Below are 17,385 nucleotides of genomic sequence, written 5' to 3' on the forward strand. Positions count from 1 at the left end.
TCTTTTCTTTTCTTTTTTACGGTACACGGGCCTCTCACTGCTGTGGCCTCTCCCGTTGCGGAGCACAGGCTCTGGACGCGCAGGCTCAGGGGCCATGGCTCACGGGCCCAGCCGCTCTGCAGCATGTGGGATCCTCCCAGAGGGGCACGAACCCACGTCCCCTGCATTGGCAGGCGGACCCTCAACCACTGCGCCACCAGGGAAGCCCTATATATTTTCTTAATGGTGTCATTTCAATAGCACAAATTTAAATTTTGATGCAGTCTATTTTATCAATTTTTTCTTTGGTAAATATTGTTATCTATGTCCTAAGAAACCTTTGCCTACCACCAAATAACAAAGATATTCCCCTCTGTTTTCTTTCTTTTTTTTTAAAGATACTGATGATGTATTTTCTTTGCTTCTTTTTTTTAAAATAAATTTTATTTATTTTTGGCTGCGTTGGGTCTTCGTTGCTGCGCGCAGGCTTTCTCTAGTTGTGGCAAGCGGGGGTTACTCTTCGTTGCGGTGAGCGGGCTTCTCACTGCGGTGGCTTCTCTTGTTGTGGAGCACAGGCTCTAGGCACACAGGCTTCAGTAGCTGTGGCACGCGGGCTCAATAGTTGTGGCGCATAGGCTTAGTTGCTCCGCGGCATGTGGGATCTTCCCGGGCCAGGGATTGAACCCATGTCCCCTGCATTGGCAGGCAGATTCTTAACCACTGTGCCACCAGGGAAGTCCCTCCCCTCTGTCTTCTTTTAGAAGCTTTAGATCTATGATCCATATCAGATTGATTTTGTGCATAGTGTGAGATAAGGGTTGAGGTTAACCAGTTATTCCAGCACCATTTTATCCAGTAAAATAGCAGAATATAAAATTAAGATACAGAAATGAATAGCCTTCATATACACAAGCAATAATAGGGGAGATAATGGTAGAGGAAAACCCCATTCAGCTTGCAATAATGAAGATAAAGTACTTAGAAATAAACTTAACAAGAAATGTGCAAAACCTATGTGAGGAAAACTTTAAAATGCTCCTGAAAGATACAAAGCAGACTTGAACAAATGGAAAGACACCCCTTGTTCTTGAATGGAACAGCTTAACATCATAAAGATATCAGTTTTCCTCGTGTTAACTTTTAAATTTAATGCAGTAAAATACTAAAAAGTAGTTGCAAAAAATGACAGAACTTCTCACTGTCGGCCTGGATAACCACATAGGAGTGACATCCTAACCTAGAACAGCTACCCTGGATTATAGAAGAGCAGGAAAAAACTCTCTTATGTAAGCCACTGTATGTAAGCCATCGTTGGATCTTAACAGCAGGGTATCCTGCACCAACTAGTACAGATCAGGTACCTTAAAGCGGCATGCTGCCAAACAAAATAAAGTATTTGGCATTGTCCAATTCAGAGGTGGCCATGGAGAATAAAGAACAAGGAAAAACTTCCAGGAGGAGGATAAGGAAGACAAAGGATAAGGAAATCCCATCCAGAGAGCAGAACGAGAATCTGACCAAAGGACTTCCTCCACTGCCATCCTTCTTTCTTCTGAATGTGGGCCATTGTGGTTATTCTGTCCACGCTGCACTATTCTATATTGGGTGTTAGAAGATACCCATCTGTATCTGGACCTGATGGAGAAGACTGAGCATAACGCAGAGAAACTAAATTTTGAGTTGCATGTAGTAACTGGATAGGACTTTGGATTGTTTCCCTTGGGGAATGGGGCAAGCACGTCCTAAGAATGGCAAGAGGGATATACACGGATGGTCAGAGGGGAAAGTCTGAGGCAGAGAATGTCAGTGGTCAGCCAAAATCCATTCCTCCCTTCTTCCTGGGCATATGGCTAGGCTACATTTTCCAGCCCCCTTGCAAGTTAGGTGTGGCCACATAACAAAGTTCTCTCCAATGAAATGTGAACAGAAGTGATGTGTGCAATTTTCAGGCGCACATCCATGATCTTTCCCCACCTCCTGTGGGCTAGAATGGTGATGACCAAACAACCTGGGAAGCCATGTATTAAAGATGTCAGAGTTGCCTGCCATGAGCCTGTGTCTTTCAACAACCACATAGAGAAAAGGCACCTGCCAATTTGGAAGAGCTGTCCTGAATTGCTACCAGCGGGAGAAAATTTATGTATTAAACCACTGAATCGCTATTGAGTCTCTCCTTGCAACAGCTTAGCCTTCTGAAGTTAATACAGAGGCCACTGGGGCTCTCAGAGCAGACAATTCTTAACAAAAGGCTTTTGAAGGTGCTAAAATCCTAAGAAATGCCAGATAAACCTTTAAATGCTATGGAAGGGCCAGCTAAATGTGTCTACACTTATACTGAAACTTGGTACAAAGGACACTGGGCCCAAGAGATTTAGAATCAGAAAATGAATCTGACCCAAACGCGTTTTGGCAGGCGTGAAATCGAGTGCCACGCTCTGCTCCAAGCTTAATCTTAACACCCCATCCAAACCTCTCTCAACTCACTAACAAAGCCATTTGCAAAGGAGGAGATGAAATTGGTTGCTTCACTAACAAGGAAAGCCAGGAAATCAGTGGCAAGTTTCCATGTGGCATAAGCCAGACCCTGACAGCTATGGAGGTTGGGGGCTTCATGTAACAGTTATAAGTTCAGTTACTATTGCACAGGCTATGGGAAAGCCACATGGGAACACCCTTCTGTCAGTTCCCTGAGAGATGGCTGCCAAAGAAAGGCATCCCCAGAACTCCACCAAAAGGGTGCGATTCTTAACCTGCCATCAATGAGTTAGCTTGGGGCACAGAGCAAGAAACTGTGATTTGGAGGAGGAAACAAAGCTCTGTAGATAGGTTAGAGAGAATATTGGTAAGGAAATCCAGCAAAATGAAGGTCACTGGGACATAGAAGAGTTTCATTGGAGTGGTAGGAAGGAAGGCCTGATTGGAGAGCTTTCAAGAGAGAATCAGAGAAGAGGAAGTCCAGACGGCAAAAGGAGAAAAACAGGGCAGTGGCTAAAGGGAGATGATTAATCCAGGGAATGCTTTTTTCCCTAGTTTTGAAGATGGAAGGTTTGCATATTGTTAGGAATAATCGAGTTGAGGGGAAAACTGATAAAGCAGGCAGGGGAGAGAGGGAAATCCAGTGTCTTTGATACAGGGACAGTTTATCCACTGTAACAAAAGGAAATGCAGTGTATACAAATAGAGGCAAATAGCTGGGTACATTTAGTAGCACAAAGATGAAGAGAGGTGGTTTAAGAGCATGCATGCAGTGTGGAGTCAGATGATGGGTTCAATCTAAATTCCATCACTTTTGAGTTATGTGCCCTTAGGCAAGTTGATTTAACCTTCACATCATTTCCTTATCTGTAAAATGTGGGTAATATCAGCTAGAAATCTGATGCAAGAATTAACTACCAGTGAAGTGCTTCGAATAGTTTGGCATACAGTAAACATCCAACAAAGATTGGCTGTTGTTTCTTCAAAATTAGTTATAATTTTGCTATGAGTACCATAAAATTATTTAAAAGCTAACTTGCCAAAGATTCACTAAACTCCTCCTGCCTATCCTGAACTTAAGATGGAAGAGGTAAAATAAAAAGCAAGTAAACTTACTGTAGCTGACCCTCCATTTTAAGTTTGCACGATCAGCCCCAAGCTGACTTCTACTGAGGAACCTACTTCTCAGGAATTTAATACAATTACACAACTGAAACTGTAGGGAATGTATTATTTTTCTCAATGGTAGAATAAGGCCTAATGTGACTAATCCATATTAGTATACAAATCAATTTATTACAGCTCATTTAAAGGCAAACTACTACTATTATCTTGGATATTTGCCAATTCTGAGAACATTGCATTTAACAATGAAGTGACCAAAGGTACAGCTGTGAATGTCCTTTTTCTTTTTTAAAGCTGATGTGAGGTAGTGGGTGGCCAACTATCTTCCAGTTTTGCCCCACCCACCCCTAAGTGGCTACTAAATAGTTCTTACACCCATGATGGCCACTTATTTATAAACTGAAGTACAGGTGACTTAGTGTTGTCCATGATGCTCATTTATGCTGTCCCCTCTGCCTGGAATTCTTGGCCTTGGTCACCCTGCCCCCATTTCACCTAGCCCACCTTTCAGCTTTTAAAATTCAACTCAAGTAGCAGCTTTATTCATAGTAGTCAAAAAATGGAAACAACCCAGATGTCCATTAGCTATTGAACAAATAAACTGTTGATACACACAGTATGGATAAATCTCAAAAACAGGCTGAGTGAAAGAAACCTGGCACAAAAGGATATTGTATGATTCCATTCATATCTAGTTCTAGAACAGCCAAATTTTATCTATGGTGGAAAGATAAACAGGAGTTGTTGCAGAGGGGATGAAAGCAGAGATTGATTGGTAAGGAGTACAAATGAACTTTCTAGATTGATGGTAATGTTCAATATCTTTGATAGGGGTTTGGGTTAAACAACTGTAAGCATTTGTTACAACTCAGCAAATATATACTTACAGTTTGTGTATTTCATCATATATGAATTTTATGTCAAAAAGAAAACATGGTAAATATTAAACTCCTAATGATAAATGCTGGAATATTTAGGGGATAGTGTACCCATGTTTGCAATTTACTTTTAAATTACATGAAAAAGACATATTGATAGATGGATATATGGTAAAGCAAGAATGTAAAATGTGTTCACTGTAAAATTCACCGTTGCTGCGTGAAATTTTTAATAGTAAAACGCTGAGGGAAAAACTCAAGTGTCAGCCTTATAGGAAGCCTCCCAGAGCACACCCACCGTAAGTGCCCCTCCTCTGGGCTCCCATAACACCCAGTAAAAACATTAAACTTACCCCATTTTATTAGTTCTGTATCTGCATCCCAACGCCCAGCAGAACTGTAATTAACTTGAAAACAAAGTCTGTCTTCTTGGTCTCAGCAGCTAGCACAAGGCCAGGCACACAGTAGACAGTAAGACTTGTTGACCTGAAGTGACGCTTAGTGAACTCATCTCCTGGTTTCCTTATAATCAAAGACCTTGGCTCATTTTCTTTTGCTGAATCATTACAGCTCCCAGAATAATCTATCTGACCTGGAATTCATCCATGTGAATCCTTACAAGTTCCCTTTTTGGCAAGATTTTGAAGACATCCCTTCTGGTTAATCCTACTCCTCTTCCCCAGTCTCTCAACTTTAAAAACTATTAACTAGTAACTATCGATGCGCTCAGGGCTCAGATTTAATTTACACTCTTTACAGAAGCCAGCTGGGCAGCATATTAAGGACTATGTTGACTCATATTACTCAATTCTATAGCCACCTGGACTCCTTAAAGATGCTCCATTTCCTCACCATGGCACAATGAATATGTGCTATTTTATCTTTATGCAATTATCTATGTAATCCTTATGTATCAAATAGTTTCAATACTGCCAGGACTTAACGCAGCCAGACTGTCTGGGCTTGAGTGCCAACCGCATCACCTACTAGCCATATAACCTTGCCCAAGGTGTTTTAACTTTTTTTATGCTTCATTTTCCTCACTGCCTCCTGATTAAAAAAAAAAAAAAGTCGAGGGGAGGGACAGGGGTGGTGTAGGGGAGGGGGCATGATAATAACATGTTTCACCTGTTGTCATGAGCCTTATTAGTAAGTTACTGCATGTAAACCAAACAGTGCCCAGCTTTTAGCTGTCATTTATTATGTTCAGTTCCACATCACCAATGGCAGAAGACTGGGCTTATAATATCTACAAAGCAGCCTAAACGACCAGTGTGCCAGTGTTACATTGATATAAATCATTTTTTAAGAGTACAATGCAGGGTGGTGACTATAGTTAATAATACTGTATTGTATATGTGAATGTTGCTAAGAGAGTAGATCTTAAATGTTCTCACCATATACACAAAAAAGTGGTAATTATATGAGGTGGTAGATGTGTTAACTAATCTTTGTGGTAATAATTTCACAATATATGCATGTACCAAATATTCATATTGTACACTTTAAACTTATACAATGTTATATGTTAATTACATTTCAATAAAGCTGGGGGAAAATGGGGGAAAAAAAAGGGTACAATGCAGGGAACTCCTTGGCGGTCCAGTGGTTAGGACTCAGTGCTTTCACTGCCATGGCCTGGGTTCAATCCCTGGCCAGGGAACTAAGACCTCACAAGCTGCGTGGCGCAGCCAAAAATTTTTTTTTTTTTTTTTTTTTTTTTTGCGGTATGCGGGCCTCTCACTGCTGTGGCCTCCCCCGTTGCGGAGCACAGGCTCCGGACACGCAGGCTCCGGACGCGCAGGCTCAGCGGCCATGGCTCACGGGCCCAGCCGCTCCGCGGCATATGGGATCCTCCCAGACCAGGGCACGAACCCGCATCCCCTGCATCGGCAGGCGGACTCTCAACCACTTGCGCCACCAGGGAGGCCCAAAAATTTTTAAAAAAATTTAAAATTAAAGAGTACAATGCAAATCTTAACACATTGAAGACTAAGAGTTTTCAATAAGAATTCAATTAGTAAATTCTTTTTCAATTATGGGCTTTCACTCACCTCCAAGCATCAGTCACTTATCTAAGGGAGGTTTTACACACACACAAACTCTTTCTCTCTCTCACTCTCTAGCTCAGCACACACTGCTGGTTTCCTTCCTAGCACTTATTACAAGTTTAATTATTTTATTTGATTCTTTCCTTATTTGTTTGCCACACTAGATCTACGAGAGAGGAGCCCTGTCTCTCTTGTTCACTGCTAGATCTCTAACACATGCCTTAGCACATAGCGGGCACTCAAATGTATCCTGGATGAACAATGCAGATATTTTAAAGAGCATTTAACTCATACCAGATAAAAATTAAAGTAATAATGGTCACAGGTTTCTATTTTAAAGTAATAACCCAATTAGGGATTTAGTCTCATTTAAAAAAAGTATGATTTATTAAAAATATAAAATGGCAATGTTTTCTATAAATTATTCCCACCCAAACATGTTAAAAGATATGATAACAGGTACACTTTCTAAACCATTTATAGCCACCCTCCTCCTTCAATTACAAAAGATAAAACATACAACATACTGTAGGTTTATTTTTATTCAAAAAGTTACTGTCTCAAGACATAAATACAAATCAGAAAACAGTACAATTAGGACAATAGAATGTGGAGGACAACAGGTTAGAGTAATATATAAAACATTTTTAGCTGGTTGAAAACAAAGCTGTAAGAACTGCTTTCACAAAGAAGTACTCCTTTCAAGAGTGAGAAAAAAAATCAACTTAGGTTTAAAATCATATATACAGTCCTCTCAGCAGTTCTAGTAAATGCAGTGGTGTGAAAAACAACATAGGCAATACTTTTTTGCACCTAACAATATTTGTTGATGGAAAATCTGTTAGACAAGTCTGATTTCATTTGTTATTAACCATGATTTAATAAAATAATTGTATTTTATCATGATCTTTAGCTAACCTATGGTTTTTGGCTACCACAGCCCAATGCTTGTTGATTTCTGACTCTAAGAACTGGAAGCCTTTTGGTATTCACCCATCTGAAGATATTCTTGTATTGCAAGCATATTAAGGCATGGAATGATTAAAATAATATACCTCAAGAACTGAGAGACGACTGACAAAAGATAGATACACATGTAATATAAGTTAATATTTTGTTTTAAACGATGTCTAGCTGCCTAAGCCTCGCAAAATGAGTTGATGTCAAAATGGCAAGTAGCCACTTTCTGTTTTAAACTAATTTGTGAAAGGACATAAAATGAAGTTTAAAGCTTAGCTTTCAAAGAATATTATGGGTTATGAATTCTATTATCCCATCTAATTTACATACAGAGGAAATGTACTGTAACCTGTTAGAAGTATCTTTAACCTGAAGACTGCTTGCAAAGACAGATAGATAAAACAATATAAAATACAAATTTAAAAATCATTTTAAAGCATGAACACTCATGCTTTTCTATTTTTAAACATTGTTAAACTTTCAATATATTTCTGAAACCTCATAATTTTAAGTTGGAATTTAAAAGTAAGAAAAAACTAAACAAACTGCGCAATTATAAAATCAGCACCAATTTATATATATATATAATTTTATTTAAAATTTAGATCCCTATTCCCACACTCTAATAAGCTGTATAATTTTTGTTTAGAATTTTTTCTGCAAACATACTACAATAAGCTTCTTTTATTTGGAGACAAAATACAGTGGCACTACTGGAAGGAATATCACAACATTACATTTTTATCTTAAAGGACAAGCAAACTTTCAGGGTTGATAATGGGATAAGCATGTTTGAGACTGGTTACCTTCTGGCAGTTCACTGCATCTGGGTATTTCTGAAAAGTATAGAGAAGCTCTTGGATTTTAAAAATATCTTAAAATACATTTTAGATGAAAAAATTGTAAAAGTTCTGCTTATAAGTTTACTTTTCTCCACAATTACAATATTTTAAAAGAAAGCTTTGTTGACTGATGTTTCAAGCATTTAAATTTAGAATGCTAAAAACAATTCTATCCTATAATTTCAGGGTAGGGGAATAAACTCAACCTTAAATTTGTTTCTTGGATGTAAACAGAAATCCAGCAGAGGTCATCATTACTTAGTACACCCAGTAAATAAATGTGAGAGGATTCATGTCTGTACCAAATGCCTCTTCAGATTGTTATATTTTCTTTAAAAAAAGCATGAAATAATTGATTCAAAAGCCAACTAACAGCGCATAAATAAAATATTTACTTTCTAAGAAAAACTGTAGCTTATCATCAAATTGTTTACTTGTCCTTTACTTTTTTCAGGCAAACAAAACTGCCCCTCAAATGCACTTGATCTTGGTAAGTATAAGCATGTCATATTCTCCTTAGAGAAAAATCTGTACAGAATTTCACTGTATCTACCACACTTTATTTTAAAATTTCCTCTTCCACTTAGAAAATGACTTCACCACAGATTTAATTGTGTACTGGTATTAAAACATTGACACCCCAAGAACCTAATGAGAGAGAGGAAAAAAAAATCTGGTTAAAATTGTCATTCATTTCTTTGTAAAATATATTACATTGATACTTGGTAATATTAAGTTTAATAACATGCTAAAAATCACTTTGAAAAATTCCCCTCTCCTCAGATATATAATTCTAAAATTATAATTACCATTAACATATAATGAAATAACATCAGGCCTAATCACAATGCTACTTACCTCACAAATATAACTAAAAGCAAAGATCATGTCTCATTTATACACACCCCTAATGCCTAGATAATGCCCTGAACATAGGCACCCGACATTTGTTGAATGAACAAATGAATGTGCTTCTTGACATACACTTCTGGCACAAGATGTATGGCAAACTTGGTCATTTGCACTGTGAAGTGGGTATAGTTTTTAAAAAGGCATTTGAACATGCAGACCAAAAACATCCAAAAACAATATAAATATGTAGAAAATAGGAAGCTTTCTGAGTGAATGAACAGGACTACAAATTTTAAGAAATCAAATAAGTAAGGTAAAATCTGAGCAAACAAAGTTATATTGATGCTTTTCATTACATTTCAGTTGGGAAAAGAATGTTACATAAAATCTAATAATTACTTGTCACTAACTTAAAAAAGTAAAAGCAGGTAATAAATGGAGCAACTCCCTCTCGTTCATTAAATAAGAATAAGATATAACCTTCAGTTGTACATACTAAAAGTTAGGCTCTTCAATTAAAATTCCAGCACTTACTATGACAATTAAGTAATATTTTAAAATACTATAATAAAATAGTAAAAAAACTGATATTAAAGTCAGAGGTAATGAGCTAAGACTGAGATTACAAAGGGCTCTTACTTGTAAATTATTAAACCTCACTTTAACAAAAGTCATAGAACTCACAAATTGTTCTGATCTGAATTGAAGGAACTGTGTATTTTCAGACCAGAAAACAAATATCTATCTCATTGCAAGCTCACTGTAGTAAATTATCAAGTAAAGTGTTTGGAATCCCCAGTGATGAAAGCAATAGAGAATTAATGTACCCCATTTCTTACCTGTCATCCACCAAAACCACCACCACTACTCACCCCTTGCCCGCCCCCACCCAAGTTTCAGGGTTCTCCTTTTTTGGTTAGAGTCAGAGTTTGGGTGATTAGAATGTTTCCACCAAAGAGGCCTAGGTGATACGTGATGTTTAAAGATCCCTTCTAGCCATAACACTCTGTGACTCTGGGTAAAGGAAGATCTAATGGTGAATGAAAGGATAAAATCTTAATTAGCAATTTTAGTGTAGAGTGTGGCATGAAGATGAACTCAAGTTCTTTCCAAACCAAGTGCCTACCTAGAAATGGCCTGAACAGGTTGTCTTTTGTTTTCTCCTGTGTTTGTACAGACTAGGTTATAAGTAGATTCTTCTATTAGAACAGTTAAATTAGCTCAATTATACCAAACCCTTCTTTTACCAATTTTATACTACAGATAATTCTAGTAAGAGTCTCAACACGGAAGAATGATATTAGTGATACTTATTCTCTTTCTGTGCTAACATGAGCTACACCTGTTTCTGGTGTTAACATTAATAACCACTTAAGCATATACTTTAAAAGTACCAACAGCAAGCTTTGGTGTGTTGAGACAATACTGGCCCACTAGTAGCAGAAAGCAACCACTGGCACAATGGGATAAACCAATGTTGACACTGTTTCCAAATATGAAACTAAATAAATCATAAATCTAGAATGTTGTATATATGCAACCCAAAACTGATCTGCTCAGAGTTTTCCTATTACCACTTCTGAATTACATGGATAACATGTTACGAAAAACACATTTAGGATTTATTTAGTATCTATACTAGGATGCTAGTATCTACAATAGGATGCTTTGCGTTACTTCACTTAAAATTAGAGAATCTTAGAACTGAGTATAAAAGGATTTAAAGTCTCAATTTTACTATTGTTTTGATGACTCATTTATCACAGGCTTGAGTAAAAACAGATGTAAGCTATTGTAGAAGAGCAAATGCAGATTTTTACATTTAAAAATTTCTATTATTCCACCTCTTAAGTTATTGTTGAGATAATGAGGTAAAGTTTAATGTATATATATATATATATATTTTTTTTTTTTTTTTTTTTTTTGCGGTACGCAGGCCTCTCACTGCTGTGGCCTCTCCCCGTTGCGGAGCACAGGCCCCGGACGCGCAGGCTCAGCGGCCACGGCCCACGGGCCCAGCCGCTCCGCAGCACGTGGGATCCTCCCGGACCGGGGCACGAACCCGCGTCCCCTGCATCGGCAGGCGGACCCTCAACCACTGCGCCACCAGGGAAGCCCTAATGTATATTTTAAAACAAACTAGTATTAACTTAAATATATATACATGGTCAAAGATGTCTAAAGGTACCTGCACTTTTAAAGATAGTGAGCACTCAGTTATGTGACTGCTGCCATCATGTGGTAATACTATAAAACTACAGGTACAGACGCATGTGCTCATTTTCCCAGTTTTAGAAGCAGCAGAACTATCCTCTTAGTTATGACATATTCAATAAACACAAGAATGACAAAATTTTTCTACAAATAACAAATAATTATTAGGTCCCTATCTTTGGCCTCACTCAGATTATAGCTTTCCCTAAATGTTAAATGTCAAAAATACACACACATTTACATTGCTGTTCAACTACTGTAGTAACCTAAAGTGAAGAGCACCTTTTTGCAAATCTAGTAAGAGACTAAGGAAACAAATGCCTACAGTTTTCCTGACTTTAGATGAACACATGAAAAAATAAGGAGATCTCAGCCCACATCAATTTTGACTACAGTTAATCATTCCAATTTCTAAAATATTTTTCTTGGTATTTCTTCCACAGTAGAGGCAGCATGAGATTTTTAAATCAAAAGGAACTCAGGTCAAATTACTACTCTGACACTAAAGTTGTATAACTCTGAGCAAGTCACTGAACCACCTCTTCAGTCCAAGTTTGCCTGAGTGTAAAAGTGGGATCCCACCACCTTTCTTACAAGGTTGCTGATTAGATCAAACTAAATCGTGCCTAGCATAGTGTCAGGCACATAAGTTTTCAAATACTAGCTTCCATCCCTTTTCACCTCAAAGTGATAGTACAGTTGGACTAGAATACAAACCCCTTGACAGCAGGGGGAGCATCTTATTCATTTTAGTACCACTTTCCAACTCGATAAACTGCAGAATTAATGCATTTCATTATATCTGCTTGAAAAGATTCTCTTTTATTCCTCATCACAATCACTACCTAAATGTTTTATTTAACGAACTGGAAGATACATACTCCTAGATTATCAGGGAAACCACATACTTCAATAGGCACTTAAACTACAGACTTAAGGGTAGGCCTAGGTCACCTATGTTACTCAAATTACGGTCTTGTTAGAGATGCAGAATGTCAGGCCACACTTCGGACCTACTAAAGCAGAACCTACATTTTAATAAGATCTCCAGATGATTCATATGCACCTTAGAGATTGAGAAACACTGGTTTAAAGGATCCCAAGGTGGCTTGTCCAAAGATTTCTATACCCGCTGATCTATGAAATATTTGTCTTTTAGCTCAAATAGCTGGCCTTATTAATATAAACATGTTAACATCAGTTAGTTTGTCAAAATTCTTCCAAGAGCTATCTGAAAGCAGATTATGAGGCAAGAAGAGGGCAAGGAGAGAATGGCAGAGATAGGGGCACAGAAGGCAGGCCTCAGAGGATGATACAACAGTCACCTGAGGCAGGAGGTGTTAGAAAGAAGGAGCATAAATGGGTAGACACTGAAAAGTGAGATAGAAGGGCACTTAACGGATTTATTAATTTGACAAATAAAACTAAATACCTACTAAGCTAGGCAAAACTCAAAATGAATAAAATCATCACTGCCTGGAGTTCAGTCTGAGTGAAATGTAGTATCTTATTTCACTACACCAATCTGGTAGTTATCAAAATAGAAGTATATACAAAGTGTTATGGGAACTGAGAATAAAGTATCTATCTAAAAAGGTTAGGAAAAACTCTGCAGTAATGTCCAAACTGACTACTGAAGAAAGAATTCACTACGAGGAAAAGGAAAGGGGCAATTCTGACAGAGAGAAAAGCTTTTACAAGGTCATGGAGTCATGAAAGAGCATAGTGTGTCTGAGAGAAACTATAAGATTTGAACCAAGGCATTCTCAGGGAGAACATGGTAACAGGGACTGATAGAAGAAACAGAATTGACAATACCTAACAATAACCGATTATCTCAATCCCCTTATCTTTATTACCAAAGCCTCTGTTCAAGTTCTATTTTTCACCATGCCTTCATATTATGATTATGACTATTATGATTATTTTTCTTCTCTTTCATCCTATCCAAAGAAATCTTTCTGAAACACAATTCTGATCATGCCGCTCCCTCATTCAAAATCCTCCAATATGTAACTCAAGCCTACAGGAAAAGTCCAAATTCCTTAACATATCATGTCCCAGTTGGCCAGGGATTCAAAGGCACTTTGAATCTGTTACCACCACTGCATAATCCCTCCCCAGCCCTACCCCGAAATCCCTCCTGCCTTCCTCTTTTCCTCCCGTCCAGTTGTTTTTATCCATTCTCAATGTATTGTCCCAGTTCTTCAACCTCAGACTTACAGACTGCCTATTACTTTTGATTTTATAATCTTGAGGCATATTTAAATTAAACCTACTGATTCATCCATAATTGAAGCTGGATCAAAGAAATCAGGCTTCAGTTCTGTTCTCTCTCGTCTGTTCTTTGATGGTGGCTAAGGGAGAAAAAAGGAAGTTAGTTGACAATTGTCATATCTATAATAAGCCAAATAGTAACTGAAAATATTGAAATTATCATTAAGTGTTCACATGGTCCATGTAATTGCAATTGTACCCTACAATATTTCAAATGCTATATATTCAAACTACAGACTGTTTAAACATGCAAAACCAATTCATTCGTGGAAAATTATACTTAAAGATGAAAACTGGAAAACCAATTTTTTTGTTTTACTTTAAAAATGTCTCTCTCAACTTTCCTTTCAAGATACTGAATTACGCTATTCTGAAGAGAAGCCATATTTACTTATTTCTTCCCTTTAAGGAGAATACACCAAGGTATACTGAGAAATAGAATCAGAAGACCTGGCTTATAATGAATCTCAGCTTTACTGCTTACTAGTTTTGTCTCCTTGGATAGGCTGTCTAAGCTTCAATATCCTCAAGCCTTTCAACCTACCTCACAAAGCTGAATGAGCTGTGTGGCAAAATGAAATATACACAAGCATTTTGTATACAATAAAGCCCTAATTGTATATATGATGTAATTATCAAAGAATATACCCTCATATATATTAAACTTCCAAGTTTAAGTATTTTACTTTACTATCTGATACGGAAGTTGATCTCAATAACAGGGTAGATCATGTTAACAATGTATTATTTTGATAATGGTAAAAAGAGGGCAAATTATAAGGTAATATTATACTTAGTATACTATTAAGCAAAATAAATCCTTTAAATCTATATATTCCTAAATTAATCTGAAAGTTCATCATCTTAAATTAGGACCTAACACCCCCACCAACCTCACCCTCTTCCTCAATCCCTTCTCATGTATCTAAACTCCTGGCAAGTATTTTATTTAAGAATTTTGCAAAACTTACTTTTCATAGCAAGTATTTCTCTCCTCTAATAATATCCAACTTAATTTCCAAAAAATCTAAATAGAAAATCCTACAGAATCATTGTATCTTACCAAGTCTATATCCATGGTGTCGAAATCCATCCCCTCATTAAGATCTTCAATCCTCCCTTCCGAGGACATCATAACATCTTCAACGATTGGCTCTTCATCATCTTCCATTAGGCTTGTACCACGCCGACTAGAGAAATACAAAACAAGGTCAAGATCTGAACCAAAGTTGTGACTATTAATATATTGGCAGCAACTATGTGGCTCTGTCTATTCAAGTGTAATGGAAAATGATGGAATTAAAGGTCAGGGAAAATGATTAGGCATTGATCATGTCATCAATGATGTCAAAACCCCAATGTTCACTTGTCTAAAAATGCTATGGAGTTAGGTTTATTCGATATTACTTCAATACATTTAGCTTGATAGTTCTGATATCCCATTTAGAAGTTCAATGAGAATTTCCCACATGGGAACAGACAAGATACCTCAAATCCTTTTTGAAAGTAGGCAGGGTACAAATTAATAAACAAGTATAAAACAGAGACCAAAGAAATGACATTTTCAGAATACATATATTTTCATGAATATATATTGTTAATTTTACCCATCACTCACTCAGTACCTAAAATGTACCAGGCACTCACTCACTCATTCACACAGTGCCTACTATGTGACAGGCTTCTACTGTGTCCTATGGATGCAAAATAAAAGATGAGTAAGACATGGTTCCTGCCCTCAAGGAGCTCACAGTCTACTCTGGGAAACAGAGATAATTAATTATGACAAAGTGTGATAAATATTTCAAGAGAAATATGCCTTTAGTGCTATAAAGATATACTGAAAGAAGAGATTAATTCTCCTTTAGGAAGAAATGAGCAACATTTATGCTGAAATTTGCATTCTGTATCCTATAAAACTCAAAACTGAGACATATATAGAAAAGTAAAATAAAAATTAAGACCAAAAATTCTGTTATCACATTATTATAAGAAAAAACCTCAAATTTCAAGTTCACAAATTAGCCCAGATCGGCATAAAAGAGTCAACATAATAGTGAAATTAAGGGTGACTTCTTATTCCCCAGTTTGGCTAACATTTCCTTCTTTTCTCACTCATTTAAAGATTCTACCTCAAAAATCAATTATTTATTGAATGCTTGCTTACAATTTACATAATACCATGTTGAGTCTTAAAAGATAAAGATAGCAAGACGTGATGTCTAGTCCAGACTACCTGGACAAATATGCTGACAATGGTCCCTATTTCCCAAGAGTTCTGGATAGTAAATGACAAATTTACTATATTTGGTGGAGGCAACGTGAAGGGGATATGTGTGCTCTGGGGACCATATATTATAGAAAAACAGAAATTCATTCTGCACTTCATTTGAAGTATAAGAAAGATATATGTGATACAAACTATGAGAGAGAGAGAGAGAGAGAGAGAGAGAGAGAGAGAGAGAGAGAGGGAGAATTTGGAAGTATTTTTAGTTATAGGGCAGATACCATTACAGAACAATTGTTGTAAAACAAAAATATTTTAAAGTCTCAAGCAATAGAACACTTATGGTACAACACCCAAAAGGATCTTCTGGTAATAAATTATTTAACTGGGATAATTTCTTAGTCACCTGAGGAAGTTTATCTCTAAGAAGAATTAAAACTAACTACAAACATTGTATCTATATGAGACGATGGATGTTCACTAAACTTGTTGTGGTAATCATTTCAGGATGTATGTAAGTCACATCATTAAGCTGAACATCTTAAACTTATACAGTGCTGTATGTCAATTTTATCTCCATAAAACTTGAAGAAAAAAAGTTATTCAATCAATCTACAAACAAAAGAATAATGATAAATGGTACTGAGTAATGAGATGCTGTGGAAGATCTTGGGCACCGGTGGGCAAGTTTTCAGGGGAGACATTAAGGACCAAATGATTGCACGGCAGAATTCTGAAGTGTTTGGACTGGTGACTGGTCAGAAGCTAAGAAATCACTTGTTGAATTCAGCGTGAATTAAGAACATATATTAAAGGGAATGTGGCTATAGAAACAGAATAGGGGACAGAATCAAGGGATAGTATAGAGAATGAACATATTAGACATACTCGGATCAGAATCTATAGATGTGATAAAGTATACCTTGTCTGTAGAGGTTCTTAACACCACTACAGATAACTAAAGTGAATTTAAGTAGACTACCACTCATGTGGTAAATGATCATTTCTTAAGAAATATAGGTAAAATTCTCATCATTCAAAAACCAATAAAATGAAACAAAATATAAATTTTAAAAAGGTAACAATTATTATCTCCCAGCATTGAAACATATACCACATTATATTACAAATACAAAGCTTTCAAACTAAAAAACTTAATCAGAATCATCAGATCTTCCCCCTTTGTACCAGTCATCTAAAGACTACTTATATGCCATTCTTTTGGAGCCAAAGCTGATAAAGATTTATAAAAATCTCATACAGATTCCAGTAAAAACAAAGTATCTGAAAATTAAACTACAATTTTTTTTAGCATTGGACATTTATTCATTCAATGAACATTTACTTAGTACTTTTTAATGTGCTGAGCACTAACAGGAAACAAAAGTAGTCCCTATTAAGTGGTACAAATTATTATGTATAAAATAAGCTACAAGGATATATTGTACAACACAGGGAAATGCCAATATTTTATAATAACTATAAATGGAGTATAATCTTAAAAC

At 36.7% G+C, this 17,385-nt stretch overlaps 1 protein-coding gene across 6 annotated transcripts in view; it reads right to left on the reverse strand.

Moving 5' to 3' along the window:
• Positions 1-7,949: 7,949 nt before the first annotated feature.
• The window catches only part of STAG2 (STAG2 cohesin complex component), a 127,148-nt gene continuing 117,712 nt past the window's right edge, over positions 7,950-17,385 (reverse strand). For 5 of the 6 annotated variants that reach the window (XM_060086238.1, XM_060086237.1, XM_060086240.1 and 2 more), the window contains 3 exons: positions 14,717-14,843; positions 13,656-13,733; positions 7,950-8,958 (listed from right to left, as the gene is read on the reverse strand). In XM_060086238.1, coding sequence (XP_059942221.1) covers positions 8,935-8,958; positions 13,656-13,733; positions 14,717-14,843 — 229 coding nt within the window. In that variant the 3' untranslated portion in view covers positions 7,950-8,934. The remainder of the gene's footprint in view (positions 8,959-13,655; positions 13,734-14,716; positions 14,844-17,385) is intronic. The other variant, XM_060086242.1, reaches the window with a different exon arrangement.

The sequence above is a fragment of the Mesoplodon densirostris genome, chromosome X (assembly GCF_025265405.1).
Source record: "Mesoplodon densirostris isolate mMesDen1 chromosome X, mMesDen1 primary haplotype, whole genome shotgun sequence".
Classification (NCBI taxonomy): Eukaryota; Metazoa; Chordata; class Mammalia; order Artiodactyla; family Ziphiidae; genus Mesoplodon; species Mesoplodon densirostris.